This window comes from Meleagris gallopavo, chromosome 5 (assembly GCF_000146605.3).
Source record: "Meleagris gallopavo isolate NT-WF06-2002-E0010 breed Aviagen turkey brand Nicholas breeding stock chromosome 5, Turkey_5.1, whole genome shotgun sequence".
Taxonomy (NCBI): Eukaryota; Metazoa; Chordata; class Aves; order Galliformes; family Phasianidae; genus Meleagris; species Meleagris gallopavo.
The window spans coordinates 55,369,856-55,387,628 of NC_015015.2; the positions used below are offsets into that span (position 1 = coordinate 55,369,856).

At 45.8% G+C, this 17,773-nt stretch overlaps 1 protein-coding gene and 1 non-coding gene across 3 annotated transcripts; one reads left to right on the top strand and one right to left on the bottom strand.

Moving 5' to 3' along the window:
- The first annotated feature begins 7,839 nt into the window (after positions 1 to 7,839).
- TBPL2 (TATA-box binding protein like 2) lies at positions 7,840 to 15,762 on the top strand. 2 transcript variants are annotated; one of them, XM_010712112.3, is made up of 7 exons: positions 7,844 to 8,189; positions 11,140 to 11,546; positions 12,007 to 12,094; positions 12,660 to 12,751; positions 13,575 to 13,742; positions 14,508 to 14,602; positions 15,523 to 15,762. In XM_010712112.3, exons 1-7 carry the CDS (start codon positions 8,139 to 8,141, stop codon positions 15,600 to 15,602), a joined length of 981 nt encoding a protein of 326 aa, XP_010710414.1. In that variant the 5' UTR covers positions 7,844 to 8,138; the 3' UTR covers positions 15,603 to 15,762. The 2 variants fall into 2 exon arrangements, with proteins under 2 accessions (XP_019471532.1, XP_010710414.1); XM_019615987.2 differs by lacking the exon at positions 13,575 to 13,742 and having other exon boundaries at positions 7,840 to 8,189.
- On the bottom strand, positions 8,226 to 8,297 carry TRNAG-UCC. Its single transcript has one exon. It is a non-coding gene; the product is annotated as a tRNA-Gly (tRNA).
- Positions 15,763 to 17,773: the final 2,011 nt, after the last annotated feature.

The window sequence follows — 17,773 nt, forward strand, 5'->3', positions numbered from 1 at the left end:
GCCGGGCTGGTGCCTGCGCGGCGCTGGCTGGCAGGAAGGGAGCGGGCGGGGAAGGAGGAGGAGGAGGAGGAGGCGGTGCCGCACGTCCCCAGCACCCACCCGCCTCCCTCCCGTTAAAGGAGCGGAGCTGCCTCTCCTCCAACCCTGCGCAGAGAACACCCCGGGAAGGCCGAGATACGGAGCTGCACGGAGCTTTTTACAACGACGCTTAGGCAGGAGGAGCCCTCAGCCTCGGACCTCGCATGCGGACGACACGTTGCAGAGCTTTTTGGCTCTGGTTTATTCACCCGTTGCTCGTAAATTTCCTTTATTTGATTCAAAACTCTCAGATCTGCAGCCTGAATCTACTGAGAAGCAGCCCAGCGTGCTCAAAGGATGGGATGCATTCATAGAATCATGGAATCATAGAATCGATCAGGTTGGAAAAGACTTTAAAGATCATTGAATCCAACCATGACCTAACCACAGAATCACAGAATGGCCAGGTTGGAAGGGACCTCAAGGATCACGAAGCTCAACCCCCACCACAGGCAGGGCCACCAACCTCCACATTTCACAGCAGCCCAGGCTGCCCAGGGCCCCATCCAACCTGGCCTTGAACACCTCCAGGGATGGACGGGGCATCCACAGCCTCTCTGGGCAGCTGTTCCAGCACCTCACCACTCTCACAGCAAACAACTTCCCCCTCACATCCAACTGAAATCTCCCCTCCCTCAACTTCAAACCATTTCCCCTTCTCTTGCCGTTATCTACCCTTTCAAAGTTTTGATTCCCCTCCTGTTTGCAGGCTCCCTTTAGGTACTGAAGGCTGCACTGAGGTCACCCCGCAGCCTTCTTTTCTCCAGGCTGAACAAGCCCAGCTCCCTCAGCCTGTCTTTGTAGGGGAGGTGCTCAGTCCCTCATCATCTTTGTGGATCTCCTCTGGACCTTCTCCAACAGCTTCTCTGTCTTCCTTGTTCTGGGGGATCCAGACCTGGACACAGTACTGCAGATGGGTTCTCACAAGGGCAGAGTAGAGGGGGAACCATGCTGCCCTAACTAACAACCCTCCACTAAATCATTCAGATTTATTATCATTCAAATTCAGAGAGACCCAGACGGGCTTAAGCAGCAGGCCCAGGTGAACATCGTGAGATTCAACACAGCCAACGTGTTGCTCTGTGCTGTGAGACCTCACCTGGAGCACTGCGTCCAGATGGGAAGTCCTCAGTGCAGGAGAGACGTGGAGCTGTTGGAGTGCATCCAGAGGAGGGCCACAAAAACGATCCCAGGGATGGAACACCTCCCTGCAAAGACAGGCTGAGAGCTGGGGCTGTGCAGCCTGGAGAAGGGAAGGCTTTGGGGAGAGCTAAGAGCAGCCTTTGGGTATCTAAAGGGGCTGTAAGAAAGAAGGGGACAGACTCTTTAGCAGGGTCTGTTGACAGGACGAGGACAATTGGTTTCCAACTGAAAGAGATTTAGAGTGGATATAAGGGGAGACGGTTTTTACAATAAGATTGGTGAAGCACTGGCACAGGTTGCCCAGAGAGGTGGTGGATGTCCCTGGAGACATCCAAGGTCAGTCTGGATGGGGCTCTGAGCGCCTGATGCAGCTGTGGGTGTCCCTGTTCGTTGCAGGGGAGTAGGATCAGATAGCCTTGAAGGGTCCCTTCCAACTCATAATGATACTATGATTTTATGATACCAGGTTGTGTTGGTGTTGCAATCTAAAAGAGCTTAAAGACATTTTGGGTTTGGCCTGTGAAAACTGTGGCTTTTCCCTCACTCCAACATGTGCCACTCCTGGATTTCTTTCACTTCCAACACCACAACCCCAAACATTAACAGGAAAATAGCAGCCTTGTCAAGTGAAGGTTGAAGGCAAGGCCTCACTACTCAGCTTGGTGCAGGCAGCTGCAGTGGTAGCAGAGCGCAAAACCACGTGCTGCAGGTGCAGGAGGTAGTTTTGTATTATTTCCCTTTGTTTTCAGCAACTTGAAGGCAGCAGCAATGCCAGCATAAGAATGTTGTGTACCATTGCCCAACACATAAGGCAGTCACCCATCAGATTATTGTAAAACCCACCACAGAGCGACCGCAGTGCAGATCAGCAGCAATGCCACATGCCCCAGCTGCAGGGAGAAGATAATGCAAACGGCGCTGAAATCCCAGCAGCACTGGGGAGAAAGAAGTGTTTGAAGTGCCCCAAGTCTTTGTTTTTGTTGGGATTTTTGCATTCTCAGATGGCAGACCTATAGGTTCAGGGATGATGCAGGAGGAAGACAACTGCAGGGCTAAGGCAGGGAAACTGATTATTGCTAATGTAGCATTTTGTAGGAGAGAAGGAGAGATCCTTATCAATGCCAGGAACAAGTCTCAACACCTCACTGATTCAGCCTCTCTTTCCTTGCTAGGGAAAAACAATGATGATCAAATTTTCTTTTTGCCTCTGTTTATTTGCATTCCTTTTCTTTTTATTTACAAGCACAAATTCCTACAATCAATTGGAACTGGAAAGTAATATATCACATGCATGTGTACCAAAAAGATTTCAAATTCTGCTAAAGAAGGTCACAAAAATAGCTAAGAACTTTGTTTACGGGTGCCCCATCCCTGGAGGTGCCTATTGCCAGGCTGGATGGGGCCCTGGGCAGCCTGATCTGGTAGGGCAACAAGCCCTCAGCATGGGATGGGGGCTTGAGGTCCCTTCCAACCCAAGCTGTTCTGTGATTCTATGGTAATTAGCTTTTCCTCCAGAAGAATTCTCAATCTTAAGCAAAAGCAACAGCGTTAGCTCAAAGAGCTCACTGCAAAGGAAAGAGTATTTTATGCGACTCCTTGGGTCATCAGGGCTGGGCCACAGAGGTGGAATTTAATTTCTAATCTGGAGTTTTCAAGCCTTCGTTATCAGATATAGCTAAAGAGATCACAGGGAGGCTGGGCAGAAAAGCAGCTTTCCAAACAACGCAAGATTAACCTTCGAATTAACATCGGGAATACTGCTTCAAAGTGAATTTAAAATATTCCTCCTCTTTCTGACTCTTTCTCGGTAGCATCGTAGCAGAAGATGAACTTTTAAGAGCTGGTTATCATTAAGCAAAGCAAGCGAAGGAATGTTACAGAGAATAATTCTATTGCTGTAAAACACCTCATGTGCTGTATTCCAGAAATGGTTCACATGTTTTCTTTCGTTGATCATTCAGCTTTTCCAGTTATTATTTATGCTGTTCCACATTGATCTATCGTGGCTTTTTAAATTTTTACTCTTTATCAGTACCTAAGGAATTATTAATATACTGCTAATATTAATATATTGTTATTAAATATTTTCCTTTAGAAATAAATATAATAGTTATCATAATAAATCTAATGTTAGCAACAGAAAAGTTCTGCTCTTCCTAAGCACAGAACTGTTAACTCACCTGAAATGCATCAGAAGCAAAGGGACACAGATGCACAAGAGGTGTCCCACACCATTTATTTGGGACAGCATGATCACACATGCTGGAAGAAAGAGGACTGTAAACACAGCTGGGGATAAATGTGAGCACATCTTAATGCTGATACATGAAACCCAATGGATCTGATGTGATTTGGGGTCTGAAATATCCAGCTTCAGACCATCCCCAACACATGCCCATCTGGGTTCCTAATATTCCCAGAAACATTACTGAGCCCTGTCAAATGTTCTGAGCACAAACAGATATCAGCAGAGCTGCTGTTGTATTACTGGCTTGGGCAAACGCTCACTGAAGGGAGGCCAAAGCAATTAAAGCATTTAATTATTTCTGTCAAGCCACAGATAAGAGGACTGAAGGAAAAAAAGGAGGGCCACAAAAATGATCCCAGGGATGGAACACCTCCCTACGAGGACAGGCTGAGAGCTGGGGCTGGGCAGCCTGGAGGAGGGAAGGCTCTGGGGAGACCTGAGAGCAGCCTTTGGGTTTCTAAAGTGGGGCTCTAAGAAAGGGGACAGACTCTTTAGCGGGGTCTGCTGGGATAGGATAAAGGGAAATGGTTTCAAAATGAAGAGGGGAGATTTAGACTGGGTATAAGGAAAAGGTTTTTTACAATAAAGGTAATGAGGCAGTGGAGCAGGTTGCCCAGAGAGGTGGTGGGTGCTCTGCCTCCAGAGATATTCAAGGTCAGGCTGGATGGGGCTCTGGCAGAGGAGTTGGACAGGATGGTCTTTAAAGATCTCTTCCTACTCAAATGATTCTATGATCAAAGATAGCAAGTGAGAAGGAGGAGAATCCAAATTGAGGCTGCACTCTACATGATTCCAGCTGGGTTCCTGCTTGGGTGGAACAACGATGGAGATGCAATGCTTTGCAGCATTGCAGAGCCACACGTGTATGGCTTCATTACAGCTGAGCTAACAATGTTTCTGGGCAGCATGCAGCAGAAGGGGCAGAGCGACTGAAACACGTCTATGTTAACAGCTAATTATGAGCACTGAGGCCCAAAAAGGTCAAGGCGGGAGGGTCGGAGCGTCTGCTGACATCTGGCAGTGGTTTGGGGAAGTCTGGTTCCTCCCGAGGTCCTTGTTGACTCAAGCATGCTGATTTGCTTGCTGCTAATCAGAGGAAGTGGTAACTAGGACTGAATAATCACTGAGCTGCACGCCCCGAGGTCTCTTTCCATGTCAGCCACTGCATCTTGCTGAGCAGCCAGACAACACTGTTTTATGGGGATTTCAGCAACCCATCAGCACTCTTTGTGGTGTTTGCATACAGTGAAGGCATCGCAGGTTGTGCTCTAATTCCTGCAGAACTTGCACCAAAGATGCCATGGATCCCAGCCCCATTGTTCAAGTCTTCAGTGCTGCTGTGACCCCTGCAAACTAAATTCAGAGAGCTCTGTTAGCATCTGCTACGTGCACACCTCTGCTTTTCTGTGCAAACACGCATGACTGCTGTTACTATATTATTTCTCCAGATAGGGCTTAAAGGATCAGTATTTAATTGGAGGAGTAAGTTCAGGGTTTGAGACATGATGCTTGCATTAGAGCCATTTGTCACAAAACTTGGAGGGACATTGCATGCTCACCTCATTTAAATGCAATTCAATCTAGAAAGAGCATTTGGCACAATATTTAGGGAGATGACTTAACAAAAAGCTCTTCTGCAACCAGGTGTCTGATATATCCATGTGTGAGCTGCCCAAGAAAGCCTGTAGCCATTAATTGCTGGGTAGCAATTAAGGTGTCAGCCAATGTTTAAGGCTCCCATTTGCCTTTTCTAGCCATTTTCAAGGCAGCATAGAAAATAAAAATAGAGCAAAGTGTTCTCTCTTCCTCCACTCTGCAGTCCAAGTGTGAATCGTTCAGAGCATGGCTGGGCAGGGAGAAGTGGATTTCTATGCAAACAACATACAGAAAGCCCTCGTATAATCACTTGCTTTAGGCAAATAGGACAATTAAGTGAAGTTAACTGTATGGTTTTAAAGTCACCATTCAGTCCCTCAGCTGAGACAGATGGCTTTTTCTGATGTTGCTTCCTCTGGCATTCGGTGGAGGGTTTGGCAATCCTTTCTGGGTTCGGTTCTCAGCAACTCTCTGACATGGAAGTAGGCAGGGCTTTCACTGCAGACAGTGTTCTGCAGAAGGCAGAAGAATGGCTCTTTTCCAGCCAGTTCACCCCTCTTCCCTTTGGCAGACGGGGCTTTCCTCCCTGGGCCCAGAAGCCAACGCATACCCAGCGCTGACCTCATGTCAGTCCCTACCAGGGATATGGGAGATCTGCAGAAATGCTGAAAGCAAACCTGTGCTTGCAGAGAGCCCAATCCCCTGCCACTGGCACTGGCAGGGAATAAGGGATATAAATGAAGAGTTCTTTATGATAAGGGTAGTGAGGCACTGGCACAGGTTGCCTGGAGAGGTGATGGATGCCTCGTCCTGGAGACATTCAAGATCAGGCTGTATGGGCCTCTGAGCACCAGATGAAGATGTAGGTGTTCCTGTTCACTGTGGGAGATTTGGACAGATGGCCTTGAAGGACCCCTTCCAACCCAAACAATTCTATGATTCTATGAAGGAGAGAACCTCAGGCTGCCTGGGACAAGGCAGAGGCCTCACCACTGGGCTGATGCAGGGATGGACGGACAGCACTGGATGATATGTTTACAGTTGTTCTTCCCATCATCTAGTGATCCCATAAAATTAAAGCAGACTCTGCCCCAACTTCTAGTCCTTGTGACTGCACTCCTGTAGGAGGGTCACTCCCAACTGACACAGAGCAAGCCACTAAATGTCAAATCCAGTGGGTCTGATTCTGTTCCTCTTTACACCGTCACAGCCCAATGATGACACACTTTAATTACTCACAATTAAATGTCAGATTACTCACTATTACTCATGGTGCTTTCTCTCCTTCCCTGAAAAAAATCTAACATCTACTCTCCCCTTCACAACAAGCCTGGTCCTGCTGCTGGTACCAACACAGAGAGCAGTGGGGCAATTGCAAGATGTTGCAGTGGGCCATAACTTGCACTTAATAAATGGCTTTTCTTGGAAGGTGCTCTTGCTCTCAGCTGCTTTTTTATCTTCCTCAGAAGCACGGCTTTGATGCTGCAGGCAGTGAGGGCACCAGCAGATACAAGCTGCACCTGAGACACTGTCTCTTCAGAGACAATTACAGCTACAGAAGCTTAGCAGGAAGCTCGGGTGAGCAGAAAGCAGAATGCTGCCAGCCTTTTCATTCCCAAAGTGGTTCCTGAAAAAGGTAAGATAAAGCCCAACCAGATTAACTACCTTCAGAGCAAGCAGCAAGGCATTAAGGGGTGCTACGATAGGTGACTGATGAGAGCATTAATGAGTAGAAGAGGTAGAGCCTCCTTACTGACTTGCCCCATGCCCCTTCCAGCTTTTTGGAAGTCTCCTGTGAATAGTACCACCCCATAACCAGATCGTGGCATCCAGATAACGCAGGAATGTGTGCAATGGAAGCATTTAAGAGACAAATACAGTGCTGGTAGTAGCAGCTCTGCAGAGCTATCTTCTTTATCCAAGGAGGAATTGGGCTGATTTTGGGGGGTGCTATGTGGAGCCAGGAGTTGGATTCTATGTTCCTTACAGGCAGCCCCTTCCCATTTGGGATGTTCTATGACCATAAAGAACAATACTGAATTGCTCTTCAAAAAATGAACCCCTCTCATCTCCAAGGGCTTCTGCTTATCACCGCTGGTGTTAATCAAGCATCACAGCATTAGACCAATGAGGGAATTAGTAGCACAGCCGTGTTACCACCAGAGGAACCCCACAGCCACCACAACGCTCCCAGTTCCCAGTTTGAGCACAACAATTTGAGAATCATGTGCTGGGAGGGCAACACAGTCCTGTAGAGCTGTCTGCAACCACCAGGGAGCCCACGGGGACACTGCAGTTTTAGCCATCGTGAACTGGCGCAAGCTAGCTTTACCGTCCCCTGTAGTCCAAGTGCAACTTCAGAGTCTCCTCCTTGCTCTGTCTCCTGCGTAAAGCACATAAACTCATTTGAGGCTGAATTTCACAGAATCATATGAGTTTGGGTGAGAGAAATTTGGCATCTGCAAGCCATCAAGGAAAGATAAGTCCCAAAAATGCCATAGAACCAGCTCAGCAGGCTGCACCAAGGAGGAGAGGATGCTCATCAGTCACATACACTCTACTCTGTAGCTATAGGATGCAAACCTCATCTTTCACTCCCTTGGGGCAGTGAGAAGAGCCTGACAGCACCACCTAAAGCCCTTCTACGTGGGCTGAGGTTGCCCTGACAGTGAGGTGCTTCAAGACCAGCTGTACCCTATTACACCTGATGAAGCAGGTGGGAGAAGCTAAGTGCCTGCTGCATTTACTCACTAAAAAGCCACAGCAAAAGGTGAGGCTTTATGTTTGCATGCTCTCTCTTCTCAGCTTTGGCTCCTTGCTCATCCACAGCCCTATGGAAAGGATTAGGAAAGCCTGTATCCTGATGGGGAGCACCAGGCAGAACCCCAATTCTTCAGCGCATCCCCAGGGTGAAAGTTACCCACCAGCCTGCTTGCAAAGGGTAAAAACAACACTGGAGGTCACAATTCCCCTTGCTGTTCATCACCAGCTGTGCCTCGATGAGCTGCACCTGCTCCAGGGCTGCCCCATGCTATAAAGCTGTGGTTGGTGGACAGCAGCGGTTTTTGCACGCATGGAGGACGTGTCGCCACTGGAGCAGTACCTGGAGCGCTGCGGCACGCAGGTACCTATGGGAGGGGGGAGAAAAAAAAACAGAATTTGCGTTGGCCGGGAATCGAACCCGGGTCAACTGCTTGGAAGGCAGCTATGCTCACCACTATACCACCAACGCTGTGCTGATTGGTCCTTCCTGCACGTATTTAAATTGCAGAGCAGCAATTCCTGCTTTCCTTCTCTTTCCCCTGGCTTTTTTCATGCTTCTTACTTTCTACGTGATTTATTTGTATGGGGGACGTGGAGGGTTCCTTTGGCCAAGTGCTACTGGGAGCACAGAGGAGCCCATGCCCTTCTTGCACGAGATTGCTCTCATCTTCTCTAGAATAAACACTGCTACACTTACACCTTTACTATGGACCAGTCTGTGTGCAAGGAGGCTCGATCTCTTCGTGCTGGCTGGTAAATGTGTGTAAAAATCTTTCTGTTTAAAATGGCTCTCCTGGTTCCAGGTGGCCTCCTGCTGTTGCAGTAGCTGCAGCAATAACAGGGTATAAGGCTGTACTTCTAGCTGAGCTGTATGTTCACAGCTTCCACAGTTGCACGTTTTTCTCTTTTTACCATTTTCAGGGTAGAAGCTAAGTTTTACCCACACTGCTTAAATTCAGAGACCTCCTGGTGGCAGTCGGCAAAGCCCCCTGATTGTAGCCCATAAGGTGTATAACGTGGGGAGGTATAACTTGGATTTCACAGATAAAATGGAATTTTCTATTTCAAACCTGTTGAGATACTTGATAGTAGCAGATATTTAGGATACTATTAACAACAACAGCAACAAAAAGCCAGGTCTGATGCTAAAAGCAGCTGGATTTGATTAACGCATACCTGGGCTGCACAAACTACTGCAGAAGTAGAAGTGCTCTTTTCCCCTCAAATAATGATCTCACACAGGATCGGTGAGGAGTCTCCTTTCTGGAGCTGCTAGGAAATGTCCAAAGCTATGTAGCTGATGGGGCCTTCAGTGAAGTTAATTAACCTGGAGTCTATAGCAATAACCCTTGGCAGCCAGCCTAAGGCAAATGTGGTTTTGTGCCCCTTCCACAGCCTCTGAGCATCTGTCTAATGTGAAGACCATCTTCCCCAGCATTTAACCCTATAAAGACTTTTCCTAGAACAGTTGCAGGGAAAATTAGCTTTCTTTTTCTATCTACTTTAAGCAGCTTATTTTGTTCCTTTTAGATTGTATATTTTCCAGCTCATGCTTCCAATCCCATTGACTGCACACCCATTAGCTTGTTTCTTTAAGCTATGCCATGAACTGTTTGCTATTCATCTGTGTGTTGTTTTTTTTTTTACCTTTATTTCTCATATTCTCTGGTACCCTTTGCTATGTGTGAATAGTCCTGTATGCTTGCAGTGGCAAGGCTTTTATTTGAACTATCTTCTGCTCGTTATGACTTACATGCATCGTGACTTTCTTAGTTGAGTCCTGTAGAGCTGGGTTTTAGACTGCAGTCAATTCCTTTAGAGCTGCTGCTTGGTCTGTTGGAGGTCTTGCAGAGACATTCCTTCTATTGTTCCTAGGAGAAAAATATATTAAAATACATATTCCATAATACGTTGTTATTTCTAAGTAACTGCTTACTGCTCTAAAATACTTGCATTTGACTTGGGTGCCTTATGATGTGCATCAGCCTTGTGAATTTTGAGTGCTCGTGGGTCCTGTGCTGCAAAGAGGGGGCTGAGGTTTCTTCCAGCTGCATTCCTCCCTGATGATCTCACCTGGGCTCTGCATCTAGAAGCTGGTTCTAGGGCTGCTTTTGAACCCACTTCAGAGCTAGACCTCCTTGTATCTAAAGAGCCTAAGAGCCCTCTGTGATGATTGCTCACTCACTAAGAGTTTCACAAGCTGTGAATGTTTTCTCCAGGCAGGCATCCTGCAGAGTAAGTGGGTGCAGAGCACACAACTGCTAAGTGAGCTGCTGAGCACAGAGCAGCACTGGCTCAGTGCTGAACACATCAATCTGGAAACCCTTTTCCCTGCAGAGTCACTGCGGACTGAAGGGCCTCTGTCTTGCATGCAGTTTCCTGTTCTGATCTGTGCTTGGGTTTTCAAGCTCTTTAGGCTCTCAGTGCTAGGATTGCCTAAATGAACACAAAACCCCTTGTACAGACAGCCCTGTGTACACAAAACCCGTTGTACAGACACCTGCTATGGCAGGTGAAGTCACCTTTTTGAAAGAAGCTCTCCTCTGACTTCAGGCTTGTGCCCCCGATGAATGAGGGAATAAATTCTTCCCTGAATTCTTGCCTTCTCAATGACACGATGCCTTTTAAATACTTCTACCTCCTTTTTTAAATGATGCTGATAAAGGAATGCATTAGTATGCAAGCATTTGCCTGCAGATACGCGGTGTGCCGTAATCACTTGATCTGGGGAAGGATGCTGGCTTTGGCTGCGTCTCGCTTGAATGAGTCTGGTAACCTCCAGCAGTTGAATGCTTAATTTGCTCACGAGTCCGTGAACTGCTGCCCTCTATTGCACAAATCCAACACAACACAACACTGTCCCTTGGTAGCAGCAAGGGGAAAAGGGAGTGTACAGAGTGAGAGCAAAAGCCAGACAGAAAGTGCTAGTGGTCCTGGAAAATCTCAGGAGCGATTCAGTTAGCTCTGTGCAGAACTGAGGGATGGCAAAGGCCACGGGTCAGCACCGTTCCTCCAGTCGCTGCTGAAGGTATTCAATATTTCTCAATTTGAGGCATCACCAGAGTGCTCTGGACTGCCTTCGGGGTGTGGTGGGGAAATGGGCATCTCCACCAGGAAAAGTTATTTAAGTTTTATATGCTAACAGCCAAGCAATTGATGGTTTCGTACCCCAAGACTCCTCTTTGCTATAATACTTGAGGGGAAAATGATGGAAAGCTCCTAACTGAATAGAGAGGGAACCTAATATAGTCTCCCAGTTGAAGTCAGTGTTTTAATACAACATCCTTATTGATGTTTTTTCTCAATTCAAGGATGACCTCTCAACCAGTCCCCAGCTGTTTAATCCTATGAGCCCCTATGACGTGGACCTTCCAATTCAAGTAGCTGAAGATGTAGCATTTGGTTCTCAGTTTAATCAGCCCAAAGAGCTTCCTGCAGACTTCTCCTCTGTGGACCTCAGCTTTCTTCCAGATGTTACCCAAGATAACAAAGAACAAAATCCATCTGAAGATGCTCATGAAATGCAAGGAGGGCTCAACGGATCAGTACCGAGAAATGAGGACAGAGGAATCTTCATGGAGGAGAGCAGCCTGTCGTACCAAGATGCAATCCAGCCGAGCCCAGGAGAACCTGGTGTGTGTCCTCCCCTGACACCAATGACTCCTATGACCCCAGTGACACCTGCATCAGAGAGCTCTGGCATAGTTCCTCAGTTACAGTAAGTTGATGTTGCATGTATAGTATAAGAAGAGCAGAACCATCTTCACAGTACCACCATCACTGACTAATCTCTGCTAAAGGCTAGAGAGAATATAGAGTAACTTACACCTGTAAAGACAAATGTACTCTTTCCTTAGGAGAGCTCTAGGAAGTCTGTAAAGACAGCAGTGGTGCAATTCAAAGCTGGAATTAGTTACTGGAAGAAAAATAAATGTAGTATGTTGGGACTAATAATTTTGTATCTGGTTATATTTCCTCTTCTGACAAACTAATTTTGGTATTGAATGGCTAAAGTTTGGCAAAAATAGCTTAGTGCTGAAGTGGGAAAGAAGTGGGCAGTAAATTAAATGTTGGCAGCTGTTAACAGGGCTGTGACTCCACATTAGCTAATAATAATTCTGGGGTTTGCTCTGTAACAGCTTCTTTCTGCAATATGATAAATCTTTTTCATTCTTCAGGAATATTGTGTCAACTGTAAACTTGGCTTGTAAACTAGATCTGAAGAACATAGCTCTGCATGCCAGAAATGCAGAGTATAACCCAAAGGTAAATCCTGAGGGCTGAGCTTTATTCCTATTCCCTTCTCTCAGTGCTGCTGGACTCCAATATACAGATGCACCCTGAGCTTCATCCCTTTTCTAACAGCACTGTCTTGACCTACAGCCCTTGCTGGGGAAAAGAAAGATATGTCTGAAAGCGAAAAGAAAGGGAATTACTTGGGTCAGAGTGGTATTGAGCATCTCTATGCTGTAGAAATGGACTGGGAATAATAAGTGGGGTTCATATAGGTGACTCCAGGCTCAATAAAATTTAGGTTTAGTTGTCCTACATACCCAAGTCGTGGGTGGAGGGAAAGTATAATAATTTCAGAGTGGTAAATAAATAGTTTTGCAAAGTAACTGCATGCAGTGCTGAGCTCTGTGGTAGTGATAATTCTTTGAAAGAATGGACAGACATGGTACTGAGAAAGAGTAGATGTGGCACTGATGGACATGGCTTAGTGGGGTGGCTGGGGTTGGACTTGGTGATCTTAATGGTCCTTTCCAACCTTTGTGGTTCTGGTTCTATGATTCTATCAGCTTGACTCTGAGGTTTTCCTTTGAATTTCTAGAGGTTTGCTGCTGTGATCATGAGGATCAGGGAACCACGAACAACGGCCCTTATCTTCAGCTCAGGAAAAATGGTCTGCACAGGAGCAAAAAGGTACTTATTTTCTTTTGCCTCCTCGAAGGTCTTTCAGCTGTAGCTGTACTTCCTCAACTCAGCCTCGTTTAAATTACCTAGCAAAGGGTTTGCTATCAACTGCAAGAAAAATAAAGCACTAGTCTTGAAAATGTTTTCTTTGTGACAGGAGTTCTGTAATTACTGAACTGTGTGCTTCTGCCCCTGAATATAGATTAGCTGAGTAGATATTAGCAGAAAAGCTGCTAAGATGCCCAGGAGTTGTTAAGGGGTTATTTGCATTTCTCACTGACTTTAAAGTGAGTTGAGATCTAACTTGTGTCTGTCAAGTTTCTTTGGTGTGTGCTCAGTAGACAACACACATGCTTGTAGTGAAAATGGGGGCTGGAGAAAAGCAAAGATAATTTCTGTGCTCTGAAGGTCCTGCTCTCAAATTCAGCAGCTGCCTCAATATATTATTCTTCTTTAAGACTCTAAACTGCCAATGAGATGATGCATTGACTCATGGCTCAGGAAACCTCTTCTCCAACCCCCACCTAAGCTGGAAGACCACACTGATATCTGATCTCCCTCCTGGATCAGCCCTAATTGAAGGGATGAGATAATGCTGCAAGACATTGCTTAAACAGTGGAAATCCTTGGTGATGTAATGTGCTCATATAAACCATAGGAAAATGAGCACCAAAGCACGCTGTTCTTTATAGCTCACTGAAGTGGTTCTGGGGATAAGAGCTTACTATTTCGAGCAGCAGCAGAGTAGCGTGGTGGTGGCTCTACACTGAATTCCAGCTTCAGAGCAGACAAAAGCCCTCAAGGCTGCTTCCCCCTTCTGCTCTTCCCCCAGTGAAGAGCAGTCAAGGCTCGCAGCGAGGAAGTATGCGCGTGTGGTGCAGAAGCTGGGGTTCCCTGCCAAGTTTCTGGACTTCAAGATCCAGAACATGGTGGGGAGCTGTGATGTGAGGTTCCCCATCCGACTGGAAGGGCTGGTTCTCACCCACCAGCAGTTCAGCAGGTACGTGGGAGAGTGGGTTATGGCCCCATGGAGCTCAGAACATTCTTTGTAAGCTATAAAGAGGCTCAAATTCTGGAGCCTGGCAATTTAATGTAATAATTAACTGAGTCTGAATATCAAGCATATCTTTGGCTCACCAGAACTGGTTCAGCAGGCGAGAAGTGGCTGTAGATGCCGTGTGTTACAGTATGGGTAGCAAGGCATCTTTTCTGCACTAACTCCTGTTCTGAGCGGAGTTCAGGCCAAAATGGCCCTTGGCTTAATTACAGCAGTGACACAGTTGCTGGCAGTAAAGCCTACAGCAGTACGATAGCGATGAACCCATCTTGAACTTCCTTCCCTGTGCTGTTTGCTGCTTTCTCCTTGTAGGATGCTCTGAGACAGCTAATGGCCAACATTCTGTCTCCTATTATTGCCAAGTCCAACGGTAAAGCTTAGAGGGAGACTGCAGACCATGTACAAAAGGAAAAAAATAAACTTGATTAAATAATTCAGGTTTAATTGAGGCAACTCTTAAGCTATTTGAACCTATGGAAAATGGGATTCAAAAGTCTGTAACAGTAAGCACAGGGCACTCCTATCAGCTCTGCTGGGATTTACTACATTTCTGTTCAAGATATCTAGACTTTGACCTGTCTTTTTCTGGGTAAGCTAGCTATAATCTATGGGTTTAGCTTCCTGCTAGTATAGTCATAGAGCATTTCATCATACAACACTGAAACAGCGCTTGCATTTCCCTAATTTTACCTGCTTGTTTTCAAACAGCTATGAACCTGAACTATTTCCTGGCCTTATTTATAGGATGGTCAAACCAAGGATTGTGTTGCTTATCTTTGTGTCTGGAAAAGTTGTTCTGACTGGTAAGTGGTCTCCTCTCGTATTGTCTGTAACTGAGAGCTACTACATCGTCTGAGGAAGTGTTTAAATTGAGCATACTGATGTAATATCTTCCTGCAGTAAAGCCACTTAGCAGTCTTTTTCATGCCTACTGCTGCTTATCTGTGTTTTCTGCAGATAACAATAGTGGCATTGTTGCACTAGAACCTCATATTGCTTTGTGTAGTGTCTCAAATTTCCATGTCATTAAGCTTGAGTATCTTTATTCAAAGCATAATGCCTTGTCAGTGCAAGGAATCCCACCAGGAGCCTGATGTGCCAGTACGACTCACAGTTGCTTAAATATGAGTATCATAAGCAGCAATTTAGAATTGGACAGGAAGTGAACTTCTTAAAACACTTCACTGACAGTGTGTACTTAGGATTATTAGAGGAAAGGGTGGAGAAGTAAGAGCCTGTTCCAGATGGTTTGGCAAACTCGTGACCTAACAAAATGTAAAGAATACAAAACATCTTCGAATTGGAGGAGCGGAGCTCTTTAACTGTGGATGAATTTCCACTATGGGGAGAAATCTCTCCATTTCTTTTTCCATCTCGCTTCTTATCAAGAGGCAGAGCTGTTATGGTTAAGCAGATAAAACCACGATTCTTCGCAGCTGCATTACTTCAAAGTAATGTATGACACTTTCAGGAAGAACCTTAAGCCTCAGCTTAACCAAAACTAGTCCAGTCTTAGAGCAAGCTAGAAACTGTTGTTTGTGAGGTAGCAGAAGTAACAGGGTGGAAATTCTTCCTCCAGTTTTATCAAACATTAGCTTAAATTTGCTTTTAAACTCTTGTTTCTTCATGATTTGCAATCTCATCATTAGGTTTGAAGAGTATTCAGTTATTCTCAATACTCTGATTTTTACCTTTTTTTTTTTCCTCTCAAATGTCTTTACAGGAGCAAAAGAGCGTTCTGAAATCTATGAGGCATTTGAGAACATCTATCCCATTCTTAGAGGTTTCAAGAAAGCATCATAATACAGCCTGTAAAGTAGATAGAAACAACGTTTGTAAAATGGGTTTGTATTGCTAGTCATGGAAGAGAAGCCAAGGCTATTCCTGGACCCAAATGTATAGATGTGGAGGATGACAGTGATGTTATTGTGAATGCTATAAATGCTGATCCCTTCCTACAGTTTGTGAAATGTTTTTTGCTTGCAGATTTGATGTCACTTTAGTTCTGACAACTTCCGTCAAGCAGAGAAACTTACCAAACCAATGTACTTTTAACAGGATGCATAATAAGGTTGCATTTAGTTTGTAATTGAAACCACCTGTCTTTTCCCTGTTGAACAGGCGAATTGACTTCAACTGGCAACCCAGCTCCTGCAATGTTGTATTTTCGTGTTGACTCATTTAAATTCAAAATACATATTTTTTTTTTTTCTATACTACAGCTTACAAAATCCAGCATGACTTTATTTCAGTGTTTTGAAGGCAGTGACTGCAGAGGACACCGGACTCCTCCTGATCACACAGGTTGGAGCAACTGTTGTGTAACGGTGCTGGTGTTCCCTTAGCAGAGAAAATATTCAAGGGCAGTGCTGGAACACATTCAGAAAGGGCTTGCTAAGCAAATTGATTAATTGGTCATGGCAGGGTTTTAACAAAATGGTACCCATTTGTGTTATTGAAGCCTGATCAGATGACTGATTAGGAACAGCCTTTAAAGTGGACTTGAGGAAAACACAAAAAGTCCTGGATGCTCAGAGCTTAATTATCTGAGTTATTTAACTAGATAATGGCAATGCATGAAAGTGTTTGGTGATTTTTTTGCAGCTGAAGCTGTGGAGCTCTTCCACTTTCCTCAAGTCAAGGCCGCCTTTGCTAGAGGTGTCTCTCTCAGGTGACATGAGTAGGAAGAGTGTAGAGATGATCCCTTTACTGTTCTGGTCTCTGCTGCGATTCTCTGGAAGCGAGAGTGCTTTTTCTTGTCCCAAAACAGAATTTTGGTGCTGCTGGGCCTCATCTCCTCCCCTTTGTTTCCTGCTGAAAATGGGACAGATCTGTCAGTAAGCTCCTTGAGCCGCTAGAGGTTGCTATTTGATGATTTAAGCACAACTTAAGCTAAAAGCTGCCTGTCTTCAGTAGAAACAAACAATGTTGGCAATGATTTAATGCAGGACAGAGTAATGGTCATGTCTTGCTGCCACCAGCTTATTTCTGATTTGGAGAGGCAGTGACTTCAGTGTGTCTGCAATCTCACTCAAGTACTCTTATAACTTTGCTCCTCTGGAACAAAAAGCTTGGAAAACTTCATGCATTTCCTTATGATAAACTGGTCTTAACTGCCTTATCAGCTTCTTTGTCACAAGCAAACTGTCGGTTTCCACACTCAAATCTATTCTAAACAGAGACTGACTTCTCTGTTTGTTTTCCAACACTGCAGACTTTCCACTGCTGTGGGCTGAACTTCTATTTGCACTGTGGCTGTTAAAGCTGATAAGCTTGATTTAACAGAATCCTTGCAAGTGAAAAGCAACAACCTGTTCTTATTGGTGTTTGGAGATGGCTTATCTGAGATGAGCCTTCTTCGAGAAAGAAAACTGCATTTTCATTAAGAGCTAGCTGCATAATTTCACCAGTAAAATCAGTGCTCTTTTAAGAAGTGTGGAAAGAGCTTGGAGATAAGAAACGGCATCTGTCTTCTCAGAGCTGCTGATAACCTCATGTTTGCTATGGTAACTTGTCTTAAAAACAACTATCGCGGTTCTCTTCCAGTTTGAGACGGTTTCAGACTGAAAGAGGGGAGATTTAGGCTGGGTATGAGCGGAAGGCTGTTAAGAACAAGGGCGGTGAGGCACAGGGTGCCCGGTGATGTCCTGCAGACACCGGGGGACGGGCTCCGGACGCTGACGGAGCTGTGGGTGTCCTGTGCACCGCAGGGAGCGGGACCAGATGGCTTATGAAGGTCCCTTCTAACTCCAACTCCGTGATTTTATGATTTTCCTGTTATTTATTTAACCGTGCCGTTGGCTTGTGGAGAGACAGCGCTAAGCGCTGACGTGCGAAACCCCGCTTCCCGCTCCCCGTGAGGAGCACGGCTCATCCCGCCCCGCCGCCTCAGCGCCGCTCCCCACAATGCCCCGGGCCGACAACAAAGTTCCCACGTGACCGGGGGCGCGCCGAGCCCATCATGGCGTCTCCCA

Coding starts and splice junctions, on each gene's coding strand:
- TBPL2 (XM_010712112.3), top strand. CDS start 8,139: ATGGAGGACGTGTCGCCACTGGAGCAGTACCTGGAGCGCTGCGGCACG. Junction 11,547..12,006: donor GGCATAGTTCCTCAGTTACA/GTAAGTTGATGT, acceptor TTCATTCTTCAG/GAATATTGTGTCAACTGTAA. Junction 13,743..14,507: donor ACCCACCAGCAGTTCAGCAG/GTACGTGGGAGA, acceptor GTTTTCAAACAG/CTATGAACCTGAACTATTTC.